This window comes from Leucoraja erinacea, chromosome 33 (assembly GCF_028641065.1).
Source record: "Leucoraja erinacea ecotype New England chromosome 33, Leri_hhj_1, whole genome shotgun sequence".
Lineage (NCBI taxonomy): Eukaryota > Metazoa > Chordata > Chondrichthyes > Rajiformes > Rajidae > Leucoraja > Leucoraja erinaceus.
In genome coordinates, this window is record NC_073409.1 from 6,974,956 (window position 1) to 7,002,500 (window position 27,545).

Consider the following 27,545-nt stretch of genomic DNA (forward strand, 5'->3'; position numbering starts at 1 on the left):
GCATTGGCCTGGTGAGCCGCCTCTGGACTGCCTCCAACCTTACCGTATCTTTTTTAGATAAAGGGAACAAAAAGTGTAGCAGTATTCCAGATAAGGCCTCGCCCAAACCCTGAACAATTGCAACATAACATACCTATTTTTAAAAATAAACATATTTGAAATGAAGATAAACACAAAATGCTGGAGTAACTCAACGGGTCAGTCAGCATCTCTGGAGAAAAGGAATAGGTGACGCTTCAAGTTGGAACCCTTCTTCAGACTGAAAGATAGAGGTGGGTTGGAGGGGGGGGGAGGGGAGTGCAAGTGAGAAAAGGCCAGAACAAAACAAGGCCAGTCTATTCTTGCCTCCAGTTCTCCCCCACCCTCTCTTACTCTTTCAGTCTGAAGAAGGGTTCGGACCCGAAAGGTCCCCTATTCTTCTTCTCCAGAAACGCCACCTGACCCGCTGAGTTACTCCAGCATTTTGTGTCTATCTTCGGTATCAATCAGTATAGAGTCAGTCATACAGTGTGGAAACAGGCCCTTCGGCCCGACTTGCCCACACCAGCCAACATTTCCCAGCAACACTAGTCCCTACTGCCCGCGTTTGGCCCATATCCTGGCAAATCTGTCCTATCCATGTAACTGCAGTTCCTTCACCTCATCTTTGAAATGAAGGGCAAAATGCCATTTGCCGTCTCAACCTGTCTGTAGCTATTTGTGACATGCTCAAGAACATTCAGATCCCTCGGAACTTCACCCACTTGCAGTCTCTCACCATTTGGAACATGATTTGCCTCTTGACTCTCCCACTGAAGTGCACGGCCTCACACTTCCTCACATTAAGCTTCTTATGCCAACCCTTTGTCCAGTCGCTCAGTGTTGTATCCTGGTAGCCAATGTTATATCCTGCTACAGAATCACAGGAGCCTTATCATAACACGCCTTTCCACCTATTTTCATATCATTGGCCAATTTGGCAATCTTACAAGTTGTTCCTTCCGCCAGATCATTAAAGTAAATAGTGAATAATTGCGAGTAAAGAACTGCGATTCTCCACTACTTACCACCTTTCATTCTGGAGGGACTACGTACAAACACTGCTGTCATTTCTACACGGTGAAACCAACATGTATTAAAATGGTCTTTATTAAAATCTGGCAATGTGCACTTTAACCACGTGTGATTTTTTTTCTATTAGAAATCTCAAATTGTGGAGTACAGAGGCAAATAAATAAATGATGTGTGTGTGTGTGTGTGTGTGTGTGTGTGTGTGTGTGTGTGTGTGTGTGTGTGTGTGTGTGTGTGTGTGTGTGTGTGTGTGTGTGTGTGTGTGTGTGTGTGTGTATGTGTGTGTGTGTGTGTGTGTGTGTGTGTGTGTGTGTGTGTATAAGTATATATGTGCATTTGTATAAGTATATATGTATAAATATATATGTGTAAGTATATTTATGACCTGCTGAGTTACTCCAGTTTTTTGTGTCTATCTTCGGTTTAAATCAGCATCTGCAGTTCCTTCCAGTATATATATGTGTGTGTGTGTGTTTGTGTCTGAGTATGAGCAGTATATATATAGTACTGCCATAGAAAATGTCCCAGCACAGAGAACACACTCTGTGAAGGCGATTCAGGCAGGGTCTGTTCTGTCCTGAGGTTTTGTTGCATTTTGTTGGTCCTGTAAATGATTGAAGCCGTTTGCATCTGATTGTCCATTCACCCTCGCCCCTGCCTGCGACACTGTAACAGATTGAGGGCGCAGCCTTGAAACCCGAACCGAACAGACTTGCGTACAAGGACACCAACACTGGGGAGGGTCAGGTCCGATGATAAAACTCCAAACTATGTCTGGCCAAAGGTGCCTGTTGAGGGAAACAAAACAAGCCCATGTTTTCGAAAAGGATTTTTCCTGCGAAGCTTCGGGTGCCAAACAATAAGTTATGGTCTCCGCAATATGGGATTGGTGATCTGATTTATTACGCTATTTGTTTTTTAAAGTTGACTTCCACCTGGATGGTTGAAAGCCGCCGTATCATGACTTGCAGTTCAGGCCCCTTCACTTCTTGCTGTCTTTGCTGGACCTGCTGACTCGCAGTTTGTTGTTAGAAAAAGCCTTTCTTATATCTGTGTAGGGGCAGCCAGGGAGGGGGATCAAAGGGTTCCCAACACAAAGGGGCTCAGTGTCTCTTGACTGGCGTGACGGTAATTTATTATTTTCAGTCTACAGGGAATCGCATCAATCGCAGCATTACTATTTAACCACCGATGGTCTGAAAGCTTTTGAACTTGCGTGATCATTTCAGTATCTTGTGTTGGAAGCAGCCTTACTTTAATGCATTTCTATTAGAAAATTATTAAACAATCCCAAAATATAATGGGAAGTGAAAGAGAATTGGGAAGATACTGTGGGTTCGACTATCTCCAGATTTAAGACTACTTCAGGCTGTATCTTTTATTTACCTATCAAACCTTCAGTAGATTTTTGGAGTAGCTCAGCGGGTCAGGCAGCATCTCTGGAAAAGGAAAAGGTCATTAAATGCGACCCTTCTTCAACTGAATTGAGACACCTGAAGACTGCAAACGTTTCTGGATGCTGCCTGACCAGCTGAGCAAGCTAGACAAAGTGCTGGAGTTGCATTCTCCCATTACAATGTATTTAATGACATTACCTTGGCTCTTAAAACCAAATTAAATGGAGAGAATTGAGACACAACAGACTGCAAACGCTGGAATCTGGAGCAATAGACAAAGTGCTGGAGGATCTCAGCGGGCCGAGCAGCATCTGTGGAGGGAGAAGAATTTTCAACGCTTTTAGTCGGGACCCAGCGTTGAATAGTGTTTGATGTCTCTGTTGCTGGCAGCGTGTTTGAAAATGGCGTCAAAGCCTTGTGCCTCTTGCAAATGGACTATTTCTGTACCCTTTGCTTGGGCTTGGCAATGCTTTACCGGACTGGATGTAAGAAAATAATTTCACTGTGCTTTTGCGAGTGATAATAAAAGTCCCATTAAACCACCATTGAACTATTGACCCTGTTGAGCTCCAGCTCACAGCAAGGACTGGCTTCTTGACTGGTGGTTTTAAATTGGAAGAGAAGTCTGCAAAGGTGACTGTCCTTCCTCAGGTAGAATCCAAGCAAACACAGAAGTTAACAGCACCTTAAGCTGTGGAGCGGAGCATCGGTGAAAGAATCAATTCCCTCCTTTATTGAACTAGACTGGTTTAATCTAATTGTGCGCTCTGGAAAGCTGAAGATTAACTCAATGCAGTTTGGATTTCAAGAGATTGAAACGTTGTCCTTGATACATTCATAACAGCAATGACTACTTCAACGTAGCTTCATAAGAGCATTATCAAACACAGTTTAACACAACAATGGAAATATACATTTAGGCTGATGGGCAAAAGCTTGGTCACCGATGCCTGTGATGGGCATCTGAAAAGAGGAAGGGGAGTTTTAGCAAGGAGATTTCGAGCTTGGAGCCTTTGTAGCTGGGAGGAAGGGTCATCAGTAGTGGAGAGATTTTATAGAGGTGTACAAAATCATGAGAGAATAGATCAGGTTAATGCACAGTGTCTCGTGTCCAGAGTTGGGGAATCGGGAAACAGAGGACATATGTTTAAGATGATGGGGGAAAGATTTAATAGGAATCTGAGGGGTAACTTCTTTCACAGAATGAGTGGTGGGTGTATGGAACGAGCTGCAGGAGGAGGCAGTTGAGGCAGGAACTATTGCAACATTTAAGAAACATTTAGACACTTACGTGGATGGGACACGTTTGGAGGGATATGGACCAAGCGTGAGCAGATGGGACTAGTGTAGATGGGACGTGTTGGCCAGTGTGGGCAAGTTGGGATCTATGACTCTGTAAGACTCTATAACTCTAAATAAACTGAATAATGGATAAGAGATCAGAATTGGAGGAATTTTAATGTGGGAGAGTATTTCAGAGTTTCAGCAAGGCAAACGGGATTGGAAAACGAGAGTGAATATTAACAAACTTAGGCACTGTTTGATGAGAAGTGACTTACTTACTGCCTATTGTGCCTCCTGGCATGTAGGGCAGCAACGAAGGGCCTCCACTCCTGGCTGTTCTGGACACTACCCCAGGTCAGGTTCATTGTTTTCATTTCCTCCTCTACATTTCGACGCCAAGTGGTTTGGGTCTCCCTCTTTCCCCTTTCCCTTTCGGTGTCCGGTGCAGGGCTATTCTTGGGATGCTGTCTGGTTCTCTTCATCCTAGCATCTGTCGATAGCCCTGGAAGTCCATCGTATTGTATTGTATTGTATTGTATTCAAATTTATTGTCATTGTCTCAATTTGAGACAACGAAATGAATTTCCCTTACAGGCAGTATCATAAAAATAATAAATAAATAAATAAATAAATAAATCATTAAAAAATAAAATAATAATAAATAAATAATAAAACATATTAAAAATAAAATTGAAATTGAATTTAAAAAAAAATAAAAAAAAATCCTTCAGTTGCTGTTACCGTAACATATTTGTTTTACGAGACAGGGTTGTTAACCCTGTGCTCAACCTCCAACCTGGAGGACCAGTGGATCGCTCTCCGTCTCGCCTCTACCCTTCGACCTGTCCAGCATGGGAGACCCTAACAGGAGACGAATCTCCCGCTGGTATCGCTCTGGGGGTCACTGAGACACACAAGCCCCCCGACCACAACAAGGTTGCAATCCAACGGGGAGAATGGGAAGTGAGAATGCACAGAATTAATGAGAGAAAGTTGGTCTCTGAAATGAACATAACTCTTACTGTACTTTATAAAATATATATCAATGAACAGCTGTGTGGTAATTCCAGGCAGGTTTACATTGATTTTCCTCTCTCTGTTTTACACCATATTAAAACATCAAACATCCAGAACAAGAAATAGCATAAAATTGATTATCTTTAAGTGTTACCTTAAAATAATAATGGATTTTTGCACGTGAATGATCTTTTCATCTCAACGGGGGAATTTGAATTTGGGCTATACGTCTTGATTTTAAATATTGATAACTTTCAAGGGCTGCGCGGTGAGATTTCTCAATCGTTTGCTGTGTGGGTTGTATTATTGATAATGCATTTTCAATTTGTATCATTTGCTTTAGGCTTCCTACACAAATAGCGGCATTGTGCTGACAGGCCCATTTTCACCGCCAGAGTATTTATCGACAATAGTTGCATATCGACATTGAATGAACAACACATGTAGAAATTAGTTTTTACTTGGTAAATAATACTTTATTTGGCATACTTTATCTCCTGCCCATCCTTGCAAGAATTTGCCTATTCTGTGTGGAGGATGCTGATTTTATATCTTGCCCGATCTCTTTTGTTTAGCAGTGGTTTTGTTTCTGGTTGAAATGTCCATGCTGATATATAAATTCATTTAAAATCATTCCTACTGAAAAGGCAGAGCGAGGAGGCGAGGATGATCTGGACAATCTGGTATCTCCAGCTACCCTGCCATCAACAGTACATCACTTTAGAGATACAGCACAGAAACAGGCCCTTTGGCCCACATAGTCCGCACTGACTAGCATTGTCCTACACACTAGTGACAATTTACAATTTTACTGATGTCAATTAACCTATAAACCTGAAGGTACACAAAAATGCTGGAGAAACTCAGCGGGTGCAGCAGCATCTATGGACCAAAGGAAATAGGCAACGTTTCGGCCCGAAACGTTGCCTATTTCCTTCGCAAGTCTGAAGAAGGGTTTCGGGCTGAAACGTTGCCTATTTCCTTCGCTCCATAGATGCTGCTGCACCCGCTGAGTTTCTCCAGCATTTTTGTCTACCTTCGATTTTCACAGCATCTGCACTTCCTTCTTAAACAACCTACAAACCTGTACGTCTTTGGAGTGTCGGGGGGAACCGGAGCACCCGGAGAAAACCCAAGTAGTCACAGGGAGACTGTTTGGGTACAGACAGCACCCCTAGTCAGGTTTGAACCTGGGTCTCTGACGCTGTAAGGCAGCAACTCTACCGCTGTGTCACCACCCTATTGTTACTGTGGTGTAACAGTAGTGATTGTTTAAATATTCAAACAACCTCCTTTAGGTTTGTATACTTGTCAACATTATTTATCTATAACATCAATACTATTTTCATCATTTAAAGGTTGCCCATTCCACAAAATGATATCCCAGCAATCTTTTGGGTGTAATAGTGCGTAACACCAGAAGTGTTTAAACCAAAGACAAATAATCAATTATTTGTCAACGGCACTCCTTACATAAGATATCCGATCTACTGGAATCACCGATCCTTTAAAGCAGGGGCTGAGAGAACTCAAGTACACTCACACACCGCAGGTTACGGCCCCTTCTATACGTTAGCCAGGGGAAACAATCCCTGCATATGTGGTCGGAGTTTGCACTTTATCAGTGGAGCTCCTCCTCACCACAGGGATCGGCTTCATGCCTGGCGACTGTGAAGTTGGGGAGAAGTGTACACAGGTCACAGCCCCGTAGCAGGATCTAAACAAGTACAGACATTCAGGAAGAAAGGAGGACCCGGCCTGGGAGGACTGCAGTGGGGGAGGGGGTAGAGCCAGGAGGACCCAGTTTTGGGGGGGACCGCAGTGAGGGGGGAAAGAACAAGGGGAACTGGCATGGGGGGGATTTGAAACGTTGTAGGCGCCACTTGTGGGCGGCTATTTGCATACCTTGGCAAGGTACGCGAGCAAAGAACTTCACTGTGAACTGTCACTTGTGACAACAATGTATTCTATTCAATACAGTTCAGTTCAGTTTCAGTTCAGTTAAGTTTATTGTCACGTATACCGAAGTACAGTGAAAAGCTTTTTGTTGCGTGCTAACCAGTCAGCAGAAAGACAATGCATGATTACAATCGAGCCAGTGTATGGATAGATGTAAAAGTGTGGAGCGATTGTAATATGTGATTGGAGATCTGCTTCTGTGGCCAGCGCGCAAACAGTCGCCTGGGTTGGGCAGCATCTTGGCAACATCCGAGCTGTGTGTTAAAAAACAGCTGTGTTTAAAGCATTTTAAGCTGTGTGGCAGAGAAAATCTGAAATACTCCATCCCGAAGATACACACAAAATGTTGGAGGAACTCGGCGGGACAGGCAGCATCTCTGGAGGGAAGGAATAGGCGACGTTTCGGGTCGAGATCCTTCAGTCTATCCCTTCTAAATGAGAGTCACGGACTGATAGACTGATTTAAGGGAGAGTTAGATAGAGCTCTGGGGGTTAGTGGAATCAAGGGATATGGGGAGAAGGCAGGCATGGGTTATTGATATGGGGACGATCAGCCATGATCGCAATGAATGGCTTGAAGGGCCGAATGGCCTCCTCCTGCACCTATTTTCTATGTTTCTATGTCATACAGCATGGAAACAGGCCCTTCAGCCCTACTCGCCCATGTCAACCAAAATGTTCCCCCGAGCTAGTGCCACCTGCCCGTGCTTGGCTCATATCCCTCTACAGATTTCCTATCCATGTTCCTGTCCAAATGTTTTTTAAATGCTGTTCTCGTACCTGCCTCAACCACCTCCCTCAGGCAGCTCATTCCATATACACACCTCCTCTGAGAAAACACTAGGTTTGTTAAATTAACCATATACTCTGGAAAGCTGAACATCTGCCCGTGCGATTACCTCAATGCAGTTGGATTTCATGAGACTAAAACTTTGTTCCTGATACATTTGTAACACCAATAACTAATTGTGTTTCTACAACACTCGGTGTAGCTTCACACAAGAGAGCGGTGCAGGGCTAGAGTTGCTGCCGTACAGCGCCAGAGGCCCGGGTTCGATCCCGACTACGGGTGCTGTCTGTGCGGAGTTTGTACGCTCTCCGGTTTCCTCCAAAGACGTACAGGTTTGTAGATGAATGAATGAACAATTTTTATTAGCCAAGTATGGATACATACAAGGAATTTGCCTTGGTGCTTTGCTTGCAAGTAGCAACATGATATACAGTAGACAATTAAAAAATAAAAACATTTTAATTTAAACATGTGAAGAATTGAAATAAAATACCAGAGCAACAGAAGGCAACAAAGCAGATTAATATGCATTGATTCAAAAATTATAAATTGTCCCCAGTGTGTGTTGTTTAGTATACAGGGTGATCACCAACCAGTTGATGCGGACTCAGTGGGCCGTAGGGTCTGTTTCAGAACAAGGGGTCACAGTTTAAGGATCAGGGGGAAATCTTTTAGGACCGAGATGAGGAAAACATTTTTCACCCAGAGAGTGGTGAATCTCTGGAATTCTCTGCCACAGAAGGTAGTTGAGGCCAGTTAATTGGCTATATTTAAGAGCGAGTTAGATGTGGCCCTTGTGGCTAAAGGGATCAGGGGGTAGGGAGAGAAGGCAGGTACAGGATACTGAGTTGGATGATCAGCCATGATCATATTGAATGGCGGTGCAGGCTCGAAGGGCCGAATGGCCTACTCCTGCACCTATTTTCTATGTTACTGCGCCGTATCACTGGTCTAAAGTCTAAAGCAAAAGGTTTCAAAGGTGCACTCAAAACATAATCTAATGCACTTCAACTCTTATCTGCATTGTCCCTTCACAACAGTATTCTGAGCTATGATTTGAGACACAGAAGACTGCAGATGAAGGAACCTTGAACAAAACTCAAAGCACTGGACAAACTCAGTGGATCAGGCAGTATCTTGGGAGGGAATGGACAGGTGATTCCCCCATTAACAACCCCCCCCCTCTTCCTGTATCTACCTATTGCTTGCCAGGCTTTGCACCATCCCCGTCTCTTCCCCCCCCCAACCCCCAACCCCCATGTCATTGGTCTGGTCCCAACCTGAAACGTTGTCTGTGCAATTCCTCCACCTTACTGACATTATTCCCTTTATCATGTATCTGTACACTGTGAATGGCTCGATTGTAATCATGTATTGTCTTTAGGCTGGCTGGTTAGCACGCAACAAAAGTCTTCCACTGTACCTCGGTACACGTGACAACAATAAACTAAACTAAACTAAACTAAACTGCTGCCTGACCCGCTGGATTCCTCCCGCACTTTGAGTTATTAACCAGCAGGCGGTAAAACAGACAGTTTAGGCTGGCCAATACATTGGAAAGGGTCTGTGTCCAATAATAATGTTGAAAACAAAAAGTATATGAACTGAAAAAGCTTCCATTCCAAAGAACGAAGCAACTTGCGGTGCCAAGAAACTGTAATAAGTTCCACCTGAAGGGGAGTTGTGACATTCTGTAAACTCACAGTTCCTGCCACCTCTAGTTATAAACGACCTCCCACACTAATTCCACCCAGGTGCAGACGCATCAGATGAGCTGATTGTTGTCTTTTGTTTAATGTGTGAATGAGTTGGATGCATGTGACTCAAAGATGTGTAATCACATGTATGACACTAGTGCACGCAGTTGTTCAACTTCCATGAGGAGTTGGTACATGTTCCGTAGCTCCCAGCGTCTGCCAGAACCTGTTTTAATGGTCGCAGACACACACACACACACACACCACCTGCCAGTGATCCACTCTGAGCGCTACGAACAGCCGCCCAAATGAGGATGTGATGATACATGGATCATGCAGCAGTGTGGGCTTCCCTCACTGAGCCTGGCTGTCTAAACCCATCCCAGACTGATGTGGTGTTCTCAATACCATTGAAAAAAATCATAAGCCCCCCAGGCTTCGACTAGATCAGACTAAACTACTGGGCAGGCTCTGTTTAAACATATTCTAATAAACATAATTACTGGAGGGGGGGGAGGTAGTCTAACTAGACTTCATTGGATGAGAAACATAGAAAACATAGAAACGTAGAAAAGAGGTGCAGGAGTAGGCCATTCGGCCCTTTGAGGCAGCGCTACCATTCAATATGATCATGGCTGATCATCCAGCATCGGAGACCCGGGTTCCATCCCGATTACAGGTGCTGCCTGTACGGAGTTTGTACGTTCTCCCCGTGACCTGCGTGGGTTTTCTCAGAGGTTTTCAGTCTGCTCCCACACTCCAAAGACGTGCAGGTTTGTAGGTTAATTGGCTTGGTAAATGTAAAAATTGTCCCTAGCGTGTGTTGGATGGTGTTAATGTGCGGGGATCGCTGGTCGGCACGGAACCGGTGGGCGGAAGGGCTTGTTTCCTCGCTGTATCTCTAAACGCTGTATCTCTAAAGTGCGGTTCTTCCCTCATGAAACTGGACCCCCTCCTGAACTGGCCAGAAACCTGCAACCAGCGCCCGCTTTGGGGATGGTTCAATAAAATCCAAAACCCTCACATTCAGGTGGGGTTTCAAATTTCTCCAAAATCACTTAATTCCCTTCCACCTCCAAACCTTCTGCCAAAACTTGGGCCAATCTAAACGGGGCACAAGGTCATCCAGGTTTATCCATCCCAGTGCACAGAAGTGCCTTGTATAACGCCCGGATGGTAACCCCCCCATGTGATAATGAGTTGAACATGGATTTCACCAGTCCCAGATGAGTTTGATAATCAGCCTCCCGGATGGAAAATTGTAGCCTTTGCTCAAGCTTTCTGTTATTATACATGCTCCATCAATGTTTCCAACTTGAAGTGGACCTTTCTAACTGTGGAAATTAAGTTCCTCGAGACTCGAGTTAAATTGATGAAGCGGCAAAATTCATTTTGGATGGAAGAACCATCTATCTATTCATAAAAGCGAGAAGATAAACAATGATTTGAGTCGGGACCAGTATTAAAGACTGTTTTCATTATCCTGCACATAACAAAATTTAGCAAAGATTCTCCAAATGTCACAGATATAGGTCATCTCCCACCCCCCCTGCTTTTCCAGCCTGTGCCTCTCTATAAGCCGGCCAAACAGTAACAAACATCTATCTGGCATCCTGCTCTGCCTCCTTGAAGGAAAATCACACCACTCAGTCCAGTTCATTCCCCATGAGTTACACTCTGATTCTCCTGGTATTTCCTCAACGTCTTCCTTCCTAGGGAACAAAGGAGGACCCAGCATGGGGGGAGGGGGGGGCGGTCGTGAGGGAGGGGAGATAACAATGGACACAATGGGGGAGGGGAGTGGGGGAGAACAAAGGGGAACCTGGAGAAACAGGGTCTCGACCCGAAATGTCACTCATTCCTTCTCTCCAGAGATGCTGCCTGTCCCGCTGAGTTACTCCAGGCTTTTTTGTATCTACGGTTTAAACCAGCATCTGCAGTTCGTTCATTCCCACAGAAAGGAGAACCTGGCGTGGATACTGTGTATACTTTGTAACTTTGTCAGTGCTCTTATCTAGCGACTAATTGCATACCTTGGATATGCAAGCGTAGAGTTTCATTGTGACTTGTCTCTAGTGACAATAAAGTTTTTTTTTTCTCCTAACTGACCTGCCCATCCGAGCTTTGAACAGTTTCTGTGTCACTTTCCCACTCCGATGGCCTCCCTTCAGTTCTGCACTCGTGTCCAATGCATTAAAGACTTTTGTTTATATAACATTTATATAACATGCTTTCGGTAATGGTTTATATTGTTCTAATGTGGGAGAAAGGGCATCGAATTTAAGCACGGCTATCTCCCACGAACAGATGTGTGATGAGCAGGGAGGAACTGCAGATGCTGGTTTAAACCCAAGATAGACACAAAAAGCTGGAGTAACTCAGCGGGACAGACAGCATCTCTGGAGAGCAGGAATGGGTGATTTTTCGGGTCGAGACCCTTCTTCAGACACAATGTTGGCCAGTGGTGTTGGTGGGACAGGATGTTCAGGGTGTTCCCGACTTGTTTACTTTCTTTTACTTTCCTTTATTCTTGTGTACCGAGGTGACAGTGAAAAGCTTTTGTTGTGTGCATTTCTTCAGCACTGCCAATGGCATCCTGTACCCAGGGCCTGGAAGTAGAACCTTAGCCCACAACCATTCCAACATGGGGCATTCCATGATAGACTGCCTGCAACACACAGGTTGTCCGGGAAAGCCTTCAGTCCTTCATTAGCCTTCTACTCCTTGATCTTTCAAGTGCTCCTGTCAATGCTTCTTAAAGGTTGTGAAAGATTTTATGTCCATCCCTCAGGCAAGCTTCTCAGTCTGAAGTTGCCTATTTCCTTCGCTCCATAGATGCTGCCTCACCCGCAGAGTTTCTCCAGCACTCTTGTCGACCTTCAAGCTTGCAATTAACTTCTGGGTGAAAACCTTCTTCCTCAGATCCCATCTGAACTATTCCCCTTAGACCAGTCTGAAGAAGGATTATGACCCGAAACGTCACCTATCCATGTTCTCCAAAGATGATGCCTGACCCGCTGAGTTACTCCAGCGCTCTGTCATTTTTTGCAATCCATTTAATAACCATTGACTCCAATTCACCAGCTTTCAACCATCTGAGTCTAAACCAGGGTATTTCTAACTTTGGTGACATGTTTGAAGCCAAGATACATTCTGACTGCTCATCCTGATTATTTCCACCACTGCAATGCTTCTGGTTGAGTTACTCCAGCACTTTGTGTCTATTTACCTTCTGCTTCCCCATTAGCCTCCTGAATCTCTGCCTTCTTGCTTTAGATGTATGCTGGCCTTGAAATTGGATTTGCACTCTGGGAGCAGAGAGTGGAAGTCATTTGGCAAAATTCTGATACTGTATCAGGACATTAAGGGTGGCACAGTGGCACAGCTGGTAGTGCCGTTCCTTCACAGTGCCAGAGACCCAGGTTTGATCCTTACCCTGGGTGCTGTTTGGTGTGGAGTTTGCACCTTCTTCCTGTGACCACATGGGTTTCCTCCGGGTGCTCTAGTTTCCTCCCACATCCCGAGGATATGCCAGTTTGTAAGTTGATTGGGATCTATAAAATTGCCTCTAATGAGTACGGAGTGGATGAGAAAGTGGGATAGCAGAAAGGTAGTGCGAGTGGGTGATCGATGGTTGGTGTGGATTCAGTGGGCCGAAGGGCCTGTTTCCATGCTGTATCCCTAAACTAAGGTAGAAGTCTGCCAAGTGGGGAATGTACATGTGATTGAAAACTAAAGGAGAAATCAAGCTTAGCGGTGATGACCCCCACAGGCAAATGTGTCACAAATGTGTGTAGAATGAGTGAGTAAAGAGAAATGCTGTTGTTAAAGTCAGCTATGACTCAGTCGGCAGAGCTCTCAGCTCTGAGGCTAGGAGAGGCAGTCTGGAGACTTGGAAATCCAGACAGGAACTCCCAATGCATTGCCGTGGGATAACAGTGATGTTGAAGATGCCACATTTCAGATGTAAAGTTAATCTGGGGCCACTATCTGTAAGAAGAGCAGACAAGTCCTCTTTGGATAATCTCTGTCCCTCAATCAATGTCACTGAACATCAGAGCCTACCGCGCCCCGCCTCAGTGATCCACCCGTGTTCGCACTCCACAGGGAAGGATCGTAGGATAGGGAAGTTATTCAGGTGCAAATGTTCCCCATGTTGGGGGAGTCCAGAACCAGGGGTCACAGTGTAAGATTAAAGGGTAGGCCATTTAGTACTGAGATGAGGGAAAAAATTTTCACCCAGAGAGTTGTGAATCTGTGGAATTCTCTGCCACAGAAGGCAAGGGAGGCCAATTCACAGGATGTTCTCAAGAGAGAATGGTTAGCTCTTAGGCCTAACGGAATCAAGGCATATGGGGAGAAAGCAGGAACGGGGTACTGATTTTGGATGATCAGCCATGATCATATTGAATGGCGGTGCTGGCTCGTGGGGCCGAATGGCCTATTCCTGTACCTATTTTCAAAGTTTCTATGGAAGGCCTTTCTAGGGAGGGGGGAGTAAGCTGAACAAGACAGGTGGAGTTGGGACAAAGCCTAGCATGCGATAGGTGGATACAGTTGAAGGGGGCTGATTCACAGCTGGATGCAATAAATGACAAAGGCTAGAGGTGAAAAGGAAAAGGAAAAGGTCATTAAGTAAAGAAGAGGAGGAATGAAATGCAAAGCCAGATGGCGGGATATTCCGGGTGCAATTCATTGCCACAGGCGGCTGTGGAGGCTCAGTGAATGGATGTTTTTAAGGTGGAAATTGATAGATTCTTGATTAGTACGGGTGTCAGGGGGTTGAGAGAGAAGGATAGATCTGACTTGATGGGCCAAATGTCCAAATTCTATAATTTATGAAAATGGATATGGTAGGAAGAGGGGGAGGGGGGGGTGGTGAGGGGATTAGAGGGAAAATTGGGCCTAGGGGGTGGGAGAAGATCGTATGGAGGAGGGGGGAAGAGCAGAGACAGTGGGGTGGTGAGAGATGAGAGGGGAAATGTGTATGCTTGGGAGGTGAGGAGGGTACTACTTGCAATTGGAGAATTCAGTGTCCATACCATTGGGTTGCAAGCTACACTAGAGCACTATGAGGAGCTGTTCCTCCAGTTTGCTTGTGCCCTCACTCTGGCAATGGAGGAGTTCCTGGACAGAAAGGTCAGTGTGGGCATGGGAATGGCCAGCAAACGGGAGATCCAGCAGGCCTTGGCGGACCGAGAGCAAGTGTAGGGCAAAACCATTGCCTAGTTTACGCTTGGACCATCTCCTCCACTTGTTTCTTCTTCTTCTTCTTCTTCTCCTTGCGTATGGCTGCGCAGCCTAAAGTTGTAGGACGACTTGTTCTATTTGATCTTATTGGATTGTGCATGCCAGGTTGATTGCATTGGTCGAAACAGGGCGGACCACATGAAGGCTGCAATCTCCCACCCCCACGGATGCTGCCTGACCCGCTGAGTTCCTGCAGCGGTTAGTGTTTGGATTGACCAACAGCCAGCACACAGCCGAGTGTTCCCATCTCAGAAAGCTGCTCATTGCGCCAAAAGCTAATTCAATAGACTTGAAATTATTCTAGAATCAATAATAGTTAAGCTAAATGCAACTCTCCCCGCCCCTTCAGTGCAAACGGAGTATTATTACTGACCAAATTCGGGAAACTTGTGTTTTTTTTTTGGCAAGGCTGATTAAGGATTAAATATGAGGCACAATTAAATGTATTGATTTTTCATTCGTCTGGTATCTATTAAGGTGACACGCTCCTGGAACGGAATATTTGCATCACCAGTAGAACCTGCTGCTTTTAAATAATTAACACCATAATTTTTTTTCAGCTGACTTTATAATTAATTACTTAGTTAAAATTAATCAATATGCGGCCGGCAGGCAGTCACAGAAAATCTGCCCTCAGCTCGCCGCCTTGCGCGCAGTCTATGGTGAAATATGTGAAAACATTAGAAATCCATTTGGAGAGATGGAGGAAAAAAAAATGATTTTAAAACCATCCGTGGCTTGTGAACCGATGGAGACGGAGAGCGTTGCCAGCGAGGGAAGGCTGCTGCTGCCAACTCTAGTGGCTCTCAGCCCGTGTGGCTGTTAGACACATGGGACAGGGGTAACTGGACACCTGAGCGGCGGTGTTGGCTGTCTCAGCCCGGGGACAACAGCAACGGCGGCGAGACAGGCAGCATCTCTGGAGAGAAGGAATCGAGTTCCTCCAGGAGTTTGTGTTTTGCTCGCCATTATTAGAGGTCACCCACTTATTTTCTCCAGAGGTGCTGCTTGTCCCGCTGAGTTACTCCAATATTTTGTTTCCATCTTCGGTGTAAACCAGCATCATAAGTGATCGGAGTAAATTTTTGGCCATTCGGCCCATCAAGTCTAATCGTGGCTGATCTATCTCTCCCTCCTAACCCCGTTCTCCTGCCTTCTCCCCATAACCTCTGGCATCTATCTACCTCTGCCTTAGATATATCCACTGACTTTGCCTCCATAGCCTTCTGTGGCAAAGAGTTCCACTGCAGAAGAATCTGCAGTTCCTTCCTACACATTGGCAATGGCTCTTCCCCCTCACCCCGGGTCTAACACACACATGTTAACCAACAGTCAAGCAATGCCACAGTTAACTATTTTACTGGGACAAGACACAAAAAGCTGGAGTAACTCAGTGGGACAGGCAGCATCTCTGGAGGGAAGGAATAGGTGACGTTTCGGTCGAGACCCTTCTTCAGACTGAGAGTCAGTGGAGAGGGAAGCAAGAGATAGAAACGGCGATGTATAGCAAATTAATGAAAGATATGCAAAAAAAAGTAACGATGATAAATGCATTTCGTTGTCTCTGTACTGTACACTGACAATGACAATTAAAATTGAATCTGAATCTAAAGGAAACGGGTTATTTTCTAGGGGAGGGGAATGTAGATGGGCTGGGGATCATCTGAGCACAAAGTGGGCGAGAAGAAAGATTTATTTCCGAAGGTTTTACTGGTTGCTGAAGTTAGATGGAAATCTGACACAAAACGCTGGGGTAATCGGCGAGAAAGAAGTCTTCTGGTTTAGGAGCCGGCTGGAGAAGTACCCAGTGTTGCAATTGCTGTTGTTGGCAGCGGCGAGCGAGTTCAGGAGAGGGGGGAAAAAAAGTAGGAACAGGGTTGTTATTCATTCAGGTAAATATTATCCTGAGCAGCTCAGCGGTTCGCCCGAACTAGATGGAGTTTGTATTTGTTGCCAGCGAGCAAGCGGAGCGGCACTCTGTGCCTTTAACTTGCAGGGAGCCTGCTGGGGTTTGGGGGCCAGGAAGGGGGGGTCAGTGAGAGGGAGGGGAGGGGGGTGTGGACGGCAGGCGCTGCACTAGCCGTGGTTTATTTACACTGGTACTGGGAGGCAAAGATCTTTGCTGGGAGGGAGGGGAGAGAGGAGGGGGAGGGCAGGCAGGCAGGGTGGAGAGGATAGGAGGGGGGTGAGTGAAGGAGGCAGGGGGAAGGGAGAGGAGGGACAGAGGAGGGGGGAGGGACGTGGAGGTGTGTCGAGCCTGCCCAGGCCGCCTCATTGGCAGCTGCCGACTCCATGCACGGGGTTGAGACGGATCACATTACACCATTCGCCGTGGATCAGTTTGTTTTTCTCCTCGGCGTGTCCGTGATTTGGAGGAGCCAAGAGTTGGAGCGGATAGTTTGCCAGGCGAGAACGCAACTTGTGAGCCCCCATGGCGAGCGTGTGACCGAGGTAGGCTGTTGTTTTGCTGCTTTCCGGGCGGTCACAATACAAAAAGCAACCCGGTTAATGAAGCGCAGCGCTGCCGGCGGTCAGTGCAGCGGGGCTGAACGCGGAGCTAAAGTAGTGGACGCAGTCAATCCGAACCAGGGAGGGTGCAGGAATAGCAGGGAAAGTGCTATTTTTACTCGCTGCCTTTCACGGAATGAATTGTCCTTGTAGTTTCTGGAAAGTAAAGTTGACGTGAGCTGGAGCCACAGGCTTGTTGTTTCCAGAGGTGGGCTGGCGTGTTATGGAGGGGGTGCTGTAGTCAAGTACTGTGGGAGGGAAGGGGCCAGAGTTGACATCTGATCACTGCTGGGTCTCTAAAGATCAGCAAGCTTTTGGCTGGGATCCACAGGGACCTAGGTTTCGGGGAAAAGGAGGGGAGGAGGGGGAGCAGAGGCTTCAGCCTAACTTGGGTTGGGGGGCAAACGGCGGTGAGCTGCTCCCACCAGAGGCTGGTGGAAAGCAGTTGTACAAGCGAACACTGGATCCCCTCAACCTGAACCGCTGGATTGAAAGCCCTGGCTCGCATCCTCCTCGATGCCAAAAGCAACGAGGTGTGTGGAATAAAACACAACTGCAGCAGTTTGGCATGCCCCGAAGTTGCTGCATTTTAAACAGGTTAGCCAAGTTTAATGTGCTCGCAGGAACGAAATTGCACATGAGTATTAAGCTGGGAAGTTTCAAAAATATAATGTTCGGTGCTCAGGTTAAAGGTGTTAGTGATTTCTCCGTGTTTGCAGTGTGTCCACAAACTCGGATCAGAATATGTCTTCCTTGTTTACCCAGTTACTTAAAAAAATAAAAAAATAAAAAAAAAAAAAGTTTTTAATCAGGGTCTGACTTACAAAGTGTAAAGTATTGAGACTCCGAATCTGGCAACTGGCCACTGAGCCAATTTAACCCCGGTCTCCTTTCCCTGTAACACATTAGCCGGTGCGCTACCGAAATGCACTCGATTTCCAGCGACTGTGTCATGCACTGTGACTGCGAAAATAAGAGTGGGTTTATTGTAGAAAGTGTACATTCACATCACTGAGTTCATGTGATATGTACAGTGGTAGCGGTCTGGCAAAGGGAAGAGTTTCCATTCAAAATCAGTACTTGAATGATTCAAGTGTTGAACAATGATTTGTACCTGTTTTTGTAAAGATTCTGCTACTCGCTGCCTCTAGAGGCGGAGGAAAGGACTCGCTCTCTGGATTACCACTTGGGACCCAATAGCGTGGGGTTGTGAGGAAAGGTGTCGGGGATTATGGGGAGAAGGCAAGTGAATGGGGTTGAGAGGGAGAGATAGATCAGCCATGATTGAATTGCGGAGTAGACTTGATGGACCGAATGGCCTAATTCTGCTCCTATCACTTATGAACATGAAATGGGACTGCTGGAATTGTTCTCTTCAGTGTGAGCACTGACCTCATGAGGGTTAATGGCTGCCTTTCATTCTTCCCTAATCTATGATAAATATCCATCACTGGTACAGGTTGGCACAGCGATAGTGTTGCTGACTTACAGCGCCAGAGACCCAGGTTCGATCCTAGTTGCAGGTGCTGTCTGTATGGAGTTTGTACGTTGGTTTTGTGACAGCGTTGGTTTTCTCCGGGTGCTCCGGTTTCCTCCCACATTCTAAAGACTTGCGGGTCTGTACGTTAATTGACTTTGGTAAAATTGCAAATTGTTCAGAGTGTGTGTGTGCAGGATAGTGCAGTGTACGGGGGGGTTGCTGATCAGCGCGGACTCGGTGGGCCGAAGGGCCTGTATCCGTGCTGTATCTCTAAAGTCTAAGGGCTCAGCGCTCGCTTCCACACTGGGTGGCATGAGGGATGCTGGAGGTATTGTCAAGGGTGCCTGCCAAGCAGGCTATTGCCTCTTCTCTCTTCCGCCTTCTGGGAGTGGATGCAGAAGCTTGAAAGCCCAGGCACCCAGAATACAGAACAGCTTCTTCCCCTCTGCTGAACAACCCCAGAACCAATCATCAATTTCACACCCATTCCCAAGTTGTTGTCATTCTGCTGTTTTGCTTGAATATTATTTTGCACTAAACCTTTGCACGATTCTGCTGGTTTGTGCTTGGCCATTTTCATACAGCAGAGAAACAGACCCTTTGGCCCAGCTTGCCCGTGCCGACCACAGTGCCCCATTTACATTAGTCCCACCTGCCTGTGTTTAGCCCACATCCTTCTGACCCTTTGCTATACATGTACCTGTCTAAATGTCTTTTAAATGTTGTTACAGTACCTCCCTCAACTCCCTCCTCTGGCAGCTCATTCCATACAACCACCATCTTCTGTTTACAAAGCTACCCCTCAGGTTACTATTAAATCAGTCCTCTCTCACTTCAACTCTATGTCCTCTGGTTCTTGATTCCAGATTGCCCTACTCTAGGTAAAAGACTATGCATCTGCCCCATCAATTTCTCTCATGATCTTGTACATCTCCATCAGATCACCTCTCATCTTCCTATGCTCCTAGGAAACTAGTCAATGTACTTATCTCCACTGAACGTGTATTGTTTATTCAGCCAGCTTCATGTGAACAAGGAAGTTCATTACACTCTGGACAAACTAATCTGTAATCTATCTGTAAAAAAAACAGTCAGATCCAGATTCCATTATAAAATGTTTATGTTTTTGCCTGTTTGGGATGTTGTGCATCAACTGGTATCTGTAGATATGTAACAATCTTTGGAAAGGAAGCACAGGACTTCTAAGACGATGCTTTCCATCAATACAATGGATGTGTTCTCGAGGTCGCGGTGCTCGTTGGGTTATCTTGTTCAGGCTGGTAATTCCAATTGAACTTTTGTTCACCTTTTGTTTAAACGACTGAACTGATTGAAGGGCAGGATTTATATAAAAAATAAAAAAAAGGCCCCCATTCATTCAGCTAGCATTACTTTGAATAGTTGCGAGGCATGTAACATTATGAGCTTTCTATTATTCACAACTAGCAATATCCTTGGATATAAAGAGAACTATATTTGATACTGACATGAATTATGTAGGAGAAAATATACCCTATTCCAACAATGAAGATAATTGGAAGAGTTGGAACCTTATTGAACTTTTACACATCTTCCAGCAAGTCGTGGTTTGCGGATTGGAACTATGAATTTTTCAACATGTAATACACTGCGGCTTGGCAAATGTGATAATGCAATATTATATTGTAATTATAGAGGGAATTAAAGTTGTTATTTTTCTCCTTCAAAGCCCTGACTGAAAACAGGATTGTCAAAAAGGCAATACGGTGGCAGTGCGCTCCAGATAATGTTCTCTCCAGAACACTTCAATGAGCAATTCTAAGAAAATTGTAATGCATTTGATGCAGTTCGGTTGCCAAAGGCAATGTGACACATTCATTCATTTCGCATTTGGGGATAAAACAAGGGGAAAATGTCCTGACCCAAAATGTCACCTATCCATGTTCTCCAGTGATGCTGCCTGACCTGCTGAGTTATTCTAGCACACGTTGTTTTAATCTTTAAAATAACCAGTTATATCTTCAATGTGGTGGTGCAGCAGTAGAGTTGCTGCCTTACAGCGCCAGAGACCCAGGTTCGATCCTGACTACGGGTGCTTGTGCATGCGGAGTTTGTACGTTCTCCCCGTGACAGCGTGGGTTTCCTCAGGTATCTTCGATCGTCTCCCATTCTCCAAAATGCACGTGCTTGTAGGTTGATTGGCTTGGTATAAATGTAAATTGTCCCTAGCGTGTGTGGGATAGTGTTAATGTGCGGGGATCGCTGGTCGGTGCAGACTCGGTAGGTCGAAGGGCCTGATTCCGCGCTGTATCTTATACTAAACTGATCAAAGCAAGTCCTTTATTGAATTAAACAACATCTTAATTGCTTACAGTACATTGAACCTAGTGCAACGTCCTGCTGTTACTAGACTGAGCAAAGTTCAAGCAGGAAAGGGTGATTCTAGGTGTGTTGTTCTTGGTTTATTATCATCGTGTGTCGAGATATACAATGAAAGGCTTTGTTAGCGTGCTATCCAGTCCAATGAAACCGTACCATACATGAGTAAATTTGAGCCATTTCACAACTACAGGAGGTGCAAAGAGAAAAATAAAATAGCATGGAAAATAGTGTTATTATATTACAGTTACAGTGGAAATGCATTTCGTTGTCTCTGCACCGTACACTGACAATGACAATGACAATTAAAATTGAATCTGAATCTGAAAGAGCCCTAGGTCTGCAATGAAGGTGGACAGAAATACTGGAGAAACTCTGTGTGTGAGGCCTCACCAGCTGAGTTTCTCCAGCATTTTTGTCTAACTTCATATTTGTCCACCTTTGATTTTTCCAGCATCTGCAGTTCTTTCTTAAACACAAGGTCTACAATGAGATAAGTTGGAAGATCGGGACCACACTGTAACTTATGGGAAGCCCGTTCCGGTGTCTGATAACAGCAAGGACGAAGTTGTTCCTGAATCTAGCTGTAAGCACTTGCAAGCTTTTGTATCCTCTACCTGATGGGAGAGAGGAGAAGGGGGAATAACCACGGCATGAAAGATCCTGGATTATGTTGACTGTTTTTCCGAGGTTGTGTGAAGTGTAGATAGTGTTGATGGTGGGGACTCGGGCCTGTGTGATGAACTACTATCTAATACCTGAACTACTATCCACCACATTGGTGACCAAAGACTATTTTTGGTTGGATTTTACTGCCTTTACCTTGCATTTCCCTTATCATGCATCTATCCCCTGTGAATGGCTCAATTGTAATCATGTATTGTCTTTCCGCTGACTGGTTAGCACATAACAGAAGCTTTTCACTGGACCTCTGTGCATATGACTATAAACTAAACTCAACTGGGCTAAACTCTCAACTCTCAGTATTTTTTGGCGTTCTTGGGCAGAGGTGTTGCCAAACCAAATTGTGATGCACTCTGAAAGGATGGTTTCTACGGTACACCCGTAGAAGTTGGTGACAGTTATTGGAGACTTGACAAACTTCCTTAGTCTTCTGAGGAGGCATATGTCGAGATGTTGGTGTGGTTTCATGGCCCGAGATACAATGTGGTTGATCCAGGACGCATTGTTTGGTGATATTTAAACCATGGAACCTGAAGCCGTCAACCATCTTCACTTTGGTTCCATTGGGGCATGTAAATCACCTCGCTTCTTGGTCAATAGCCAGCTCCTTCATCTTGATAAGTTCATAAGTCATAGGAGCAGGATTAAGCCATTAAGTCCACCCCGTCATTCAATCATGGCTGATCTATCTTTCCCTCCTAACCCCAATCTCCTGCCTTCTCCCCATAACCCCTGATATCAGTACTCATCAAGAATCTATCTATCTCTGCCTGTAAAAATATCCATTGACTTGGCCTCCACAGCCTTCTGTGGCAATGAATTCCACTTGCTGCCATTGCTGTCTTGGCACCATGTCTCTGAGCTCCCAATCTCTTTCCTGTACTCTGTCCCCTGTCCACTGCAGTGGTGTCCCCTGGAAAAAGTTCTGAATGGGGTTAGAGCAGAATGTGGTCGGTCGGTCTGTGTTAAAGATGCCTTTAAAAGGGAGAGGGAGGGAATTGCTACACCTAAAGACAAGGCAGTTTGTGCTTGGCGAAAAGCAGACTCGGGCAAGGCGTGGGTGATATTATACACACCACACACACACACACAACACACACACACACACACACACACACACACACACACACACACACACACACACACACACACACACACACACACACACACACACACACACACACACACACACACTGAACCTTTTACTTTTTTATTTAAGGATAACGGGAAATCTTAGGAGGGGAAATCCTTTAAAAACCGAGTGAGATTTTTTCTCAGAGAGTGGTGAATCTCTGGAACTCTCTGCCACAGAGGGTAGTTGAGGCCAGTTCATTGGCTATATTTAAGAGGGAGTTAGATGTGGCCCTTGTGGCTAAGGGGATCAGGGGGTATGGAGAGAAGGCAGGTACGGGATACTGAGTTGGATGATCAGCCATGATCATATTGAATGGCGGTGCAGGCTCGAAGGGCCGAATGGCCTACTCCTGCACCTAATTTCTATGTTTCTATGTTTCTATTATATTGTTTACAGTTTACTTTGTTTACAAATTCTGTTGTGCTGCTGCAAGTAAGAATTTCATTGCTTTATCTGGGACATATGACAATAAAACACTCTTGAATTATTCGAGTGCTGGGCCGTGGAGAGTAGCGTAACCACGAATGGGAGTTTTAAATTTGCATCCCTGCTCACGAGCAGAGGTGATGGGGGAGAAGATTTGGTGTAAATGTGGACAGGCGACTTGACATGAGGTTGAGTTTAAGAATAGCTCAAGGTGAGATGCCGACCATTATGCCCCGACGTGGCATTTAGAGTTACTAACTCGTGGCCGGACCTCTGTGTAGCAGATCTATGAAAATGCAACACAAAAGTGCCGGAGGAGTTAAACACTGCACCCATCAAAATAAAACGATCTTCAATCCTGATTCTCATGTTTTCAAAAGTTTTTTCAGAAGTCACGCAGCAAGAAAATAGGCCCTTCGCTCCAACTCGTCCATGCTGACCAAGATGCCCATTCTGTCCATTACGCATTTAATCGGGATGCGTCACAGCACGGTTTGGGAACAGCTCCATCCAAGACCGCAACAAATTACAGTGTATTGTGGACGCAGCCCAGACCATCGCCCTTCCTTTGACTCCATCTAAAGTTCACGCTGTATTGGCAAGGCCACCAGCATAATCGAGGATGAGTCTCACTCCCAAATGTCCCCTCTCCCATCAGGCAAGAGGGTGTAAAAACGCTCGCCTACAGACACGGGGACAGTTTCTTCCCAGCTGTTATCAGGCAACCAAACCATCCCATCAGCAACTTGAGAGCAGTTTTGAGCTACCATCTACCTCATTGGAGATCCTTGGACTATCTTTAATCAGACTTTACTGGATTTTATCTTGCACGAAACATTATTCCTTTTTCCTGTGGACGACTTGATTGGAATCATTTATAGTCTTTCCGCTGATCCGATAGCACGCAACAAAAAGTGTTTCAATATGCCTCAGTACATGTGACAATTAACTAAACTTACTAACTAATCTAAGTTGGTCCCATCTGTCTGAATTTGGTCCATATCCTATTAAATTTGTCCTATCCATGTACGGCCAAATATCTTTTAAATGTTGATATTGTACGCGCCTTGACTACCTCTGGCAGTTTGTTCCACACACCCACCACCCTTTGCAAACAAACAGTTACCCCTCTGGTTCCTATTAAATCTTTTCCCCCTTTACGTTAAACCTGTGGTGATCTTATTAAGGTGTACAAGATCATGAAGGGCACGGATAAAGTGAATGTCCATAGTCTTTTTCCCCAGGGTAGAGGATTCTAAAACTCGAGGGCACAGGCTTAAGGTGAGAGGGGAGAGGTTAAGACCTTGGGGGCAACCTTTTTACTCTGAGGATAGTCTGCATCTGGAATGAGCTGCCAGAGGAAGCTATCGAAGTGGAAACAATTATGACTTTTAAAATACATTTGGACAGATATATGGATAGCAGATGTGGGCCAAATGAGACTAGCCCAATATGTCAACTCAGTTGGCATGGACAAGGTGGGCCGAAGGGCCTGTCTCCATGCTGTACAGCTCTTCAAAGGTATTTTATTGGTCACATTCACATACACCTAGGTGTAGTGAAGTGAAATGCTTCTTGCCTTTTTTGCAGCACATAAAGAAGGAATACAGACATAACATTAATAAGAGTTTTAAACAGAAAGAACATCCCCCCCACAATGGTTCCCATTATGAGGGAAGGCACAAAATCCAGTCCCCAACCCCAGTTCACCCGTAGTCGGGCCAAAGAGGTCCTCTTTGACCTCTCCCTGCTTTTTACATTCACCTCTTCTTTTGTCTGTATTTCCAGGTACTAAATTGTGTCACCCATCTGTTCAAGCATGCTTTGGCACAGAATTCATTTGTGTAAACCCATTAAAAAAATGTTTATCTTGATCTTCAGATTACTCCATGCCCACACATAAAATATGTACAAACACTCACCAGGGCATGTAACGGTCAGAACCCGCTCACGTCAGGACACGTAAATGTCTTGACTCTCCACAGTTCGGTCTTTGAGAAGTTTTATGAAAAAAAAAAAAAGCATTTAATTCTGGTCTCCAATAAATTGGGTGTAACAAGAGAAGTCATAATTTGCTTCCAGACGACTCTGGACAGGTTGTTCCTCCAACGTAGCTGAATTTCCATTTTACAGTGCACCTCATGGCTACCTGCAGGTCTACCTTTAATCCTTTGTCACCCAGCAGTAGAACTGCTGCCTTACAGCGCCAGAGACCCGTGTTCAATCCTGACTATGGGTACTGGCTGTGCAGAGTTTGCACGTTCTCTCTGACACCACGTGGGTTTTTTCCGGGTGCTCTGGTTTTCTCTCGCATCCCAAAGACATGCGGGTTTTAAAGTTGATCGGTTCCTGTAAATTGACCCTAGGGTGTAGGATAGAACTAGTGTATGGGTGACTTAAGGTCACCGTGGACCTGGTGGTCCAAAGGGCTTGTTAACACGCTGTACCTCTAAACTAAAGGATATTGAATGATGATATGTTGGCCTGTTTCCTTTATCATCATAACCTTCTTGCCTATCTTTGATTCATTTTTCTATATCTCTCTACAAGACCGTCTATATGTCTCGTTTCCCTTTCCCGTGACTTTCAGTCTGAAGAAGGATCTCAACCCAGAACGTCGCCCATTCCTTCTCTCCAGAGATGCTGCCTGTCCCGCTGAGTTATTCCAGCTTTTCGTGTCTACGGTTTAAACCAGCATCTGCAGTTCCTTCCTACGCACGATGTATTGACATTGAACAAGATGGCTTTGATGCCGTTTCAGAATGTGAACAGTTCCATATGAAACTTCAACCCAATGTTTCACAGGGAGGCAAGTCTCGGAAAATATTTGGCAAAGTGAGTGTTGGGGCAGGTGTGTGTACCAAGGGAGGAAGGGCAAGGGACAGATCTTATGGGGATTTGCTTTCTGATAAATCCCAGATAGGAAACATGTTGGCTTTTCATCTCAACAAGAACGTGCTGGTACGCATTATCAATGAAAAATCTAGCTACATTTATCACCATTTTTTTCTCTCTTCCAACATTGGGAGCACTTTTAACTTGTAATATAATAACTGAATGCTAAGTCTAAACAAATGTTCTACTTCTTTCGCTTAGATTATCCATTAGCCAAGCACGATTAATAAACATACGTGTCACATTAGAGGTGCTGGTACACTGTACTGTCACAAAAGGCAGCTCTAGCTCTATTGATGAAAGACGACTGTGCATTAACTTGCTCATCAATTATGGGTAACCGTGTATGTGCAGGTATTTGATCTCTAAAGAGAGAATTTAAAATGTTTTAAGGGAGCTCTGGTTGTGGAGGAGATGTTAGTTTGTAAATTAAAAATTGGCGGAATGCTTCTGTTGAATTGTGCAAAAGGGAATCTGCATCGAGTCCGCCTTTAAAGGCTTCTAATTTGTTACGGGGTTGGCTTATTCACAGTGGGCACAACAGGCGTCCGAGATGCTGCTCTTGATTTGTCGACTGAGTTTTGCTTCATTCGGGACTTCAAAGCCAGCCATTTCCTCGGGATTGCAGCCCTGCTCCAATCAATTAAATTTCCATACATAACTAATTCAACACTGACTTGACAGCACGATCTGAGCAATATCCGATCCTTGGGAAATGTTGCTTACTGGGAGATGGGGTCAGTTAAAATGTACTCTCCCAAATTGTTCAGTGTTGAGAGGCAATATAAAGCGATTTAGTAGTTACAGTAATCTATATTTGGTAAATAAACCATATGTTAATAAACCATAACCATGTGCATGTCTACACTGTCCAAATTGTATCCCTTTTAAGGCTTCATCTGTTGGTTGAAATGGTCAAATAAATGTAATATAGCCTTCAAATGACAGGGTTGTTGTGTGTCATGTAGCATTAGCATTGAAGATAAGGCAGATAAAAATATTTAATTCCCAGGGTATTCCTGTTGGTTATATTCTCGTCCCGTTGGTTAGTCTTGCCCGACCTGATCAGGAGAGGGATCAGGCAACCTGGTTGCAGCTCACTGCATGAATCTGTCCATCAAGAACTAGGTGAGACGCACCAAATAGCTTTTAAGTTTAGTTTAGAGATCTAGCATAGAAACAGGCCGTTCCACTCGCTGAGTCCATTGCTAACCATCGATCACCTGTTCACACTGGGGCACCAGCATCATCAAGGACGAGCTACACCCCAGCCACTCCCCCTCCTCCTTTCTCCCATCGGGCAAGAGGTACAGAAATGTGAAAATGCACACCTCCAGATTCGGGGACGGTTTCTTCCCAGCTGTTATGAGGCAACTGAACCATCCTACCACCAACTAGAGAGTGGTCCTGAGCTACTATCTACCTCATTGGAGACCCATGGACTATCTTTGATTGGATGTTACTGAACTTTATTTTGCACTAAACGCTATTCACGTTATTCCCGTTTATCCTGTATCCATACACTGTGGACGGCTCGATTGTAATCATGTATTGTCTTTCCACTAACTGGATAGCACGCAATAAAAGCCTTTCACCGTACCTCGGTACACGTGAC

The 27,545-nt window shown here is 45.1% G+C and overlaps 1 protein-coding gene across 7 annotated transcripts in view; it reads left to right on the top strand.

Annotated features, from left to right (window-relative positions):
- The window catches only part of sema6dl (sema domain, transmembrane domain (TM), and cytoplasmic domain, (semaphorin) 6D, like), a 270,119-nt gene that overhangs the window by 189,748 nt on the left and 52,826 nt on the right, over positions 1 to 27,545 (top strand). For 4 of the 7 annotated variants that reach the window (XM_055661126.1, XM_055661128.1, XM_055661127.1 and 1 more), the window contains exon 1: positions 16,722 to 16,895. The exons of the other annotated variants lie outside the window; for them this stretch is intronic. In XM_055661126.1, coding sequence (XP_055517101.1) covers positions 16,737 to 16,895 — 159 coding nt within the window. In that variant the 5' untranslated portion in view covers positions 16,722 to 16,736. Of the gene's footprint in view, positions 1 to 16,721; positions 16,896 to 27,545 lie in introns of those variants that run through there. 7 annotated transcript variants of the gene reach the window in all.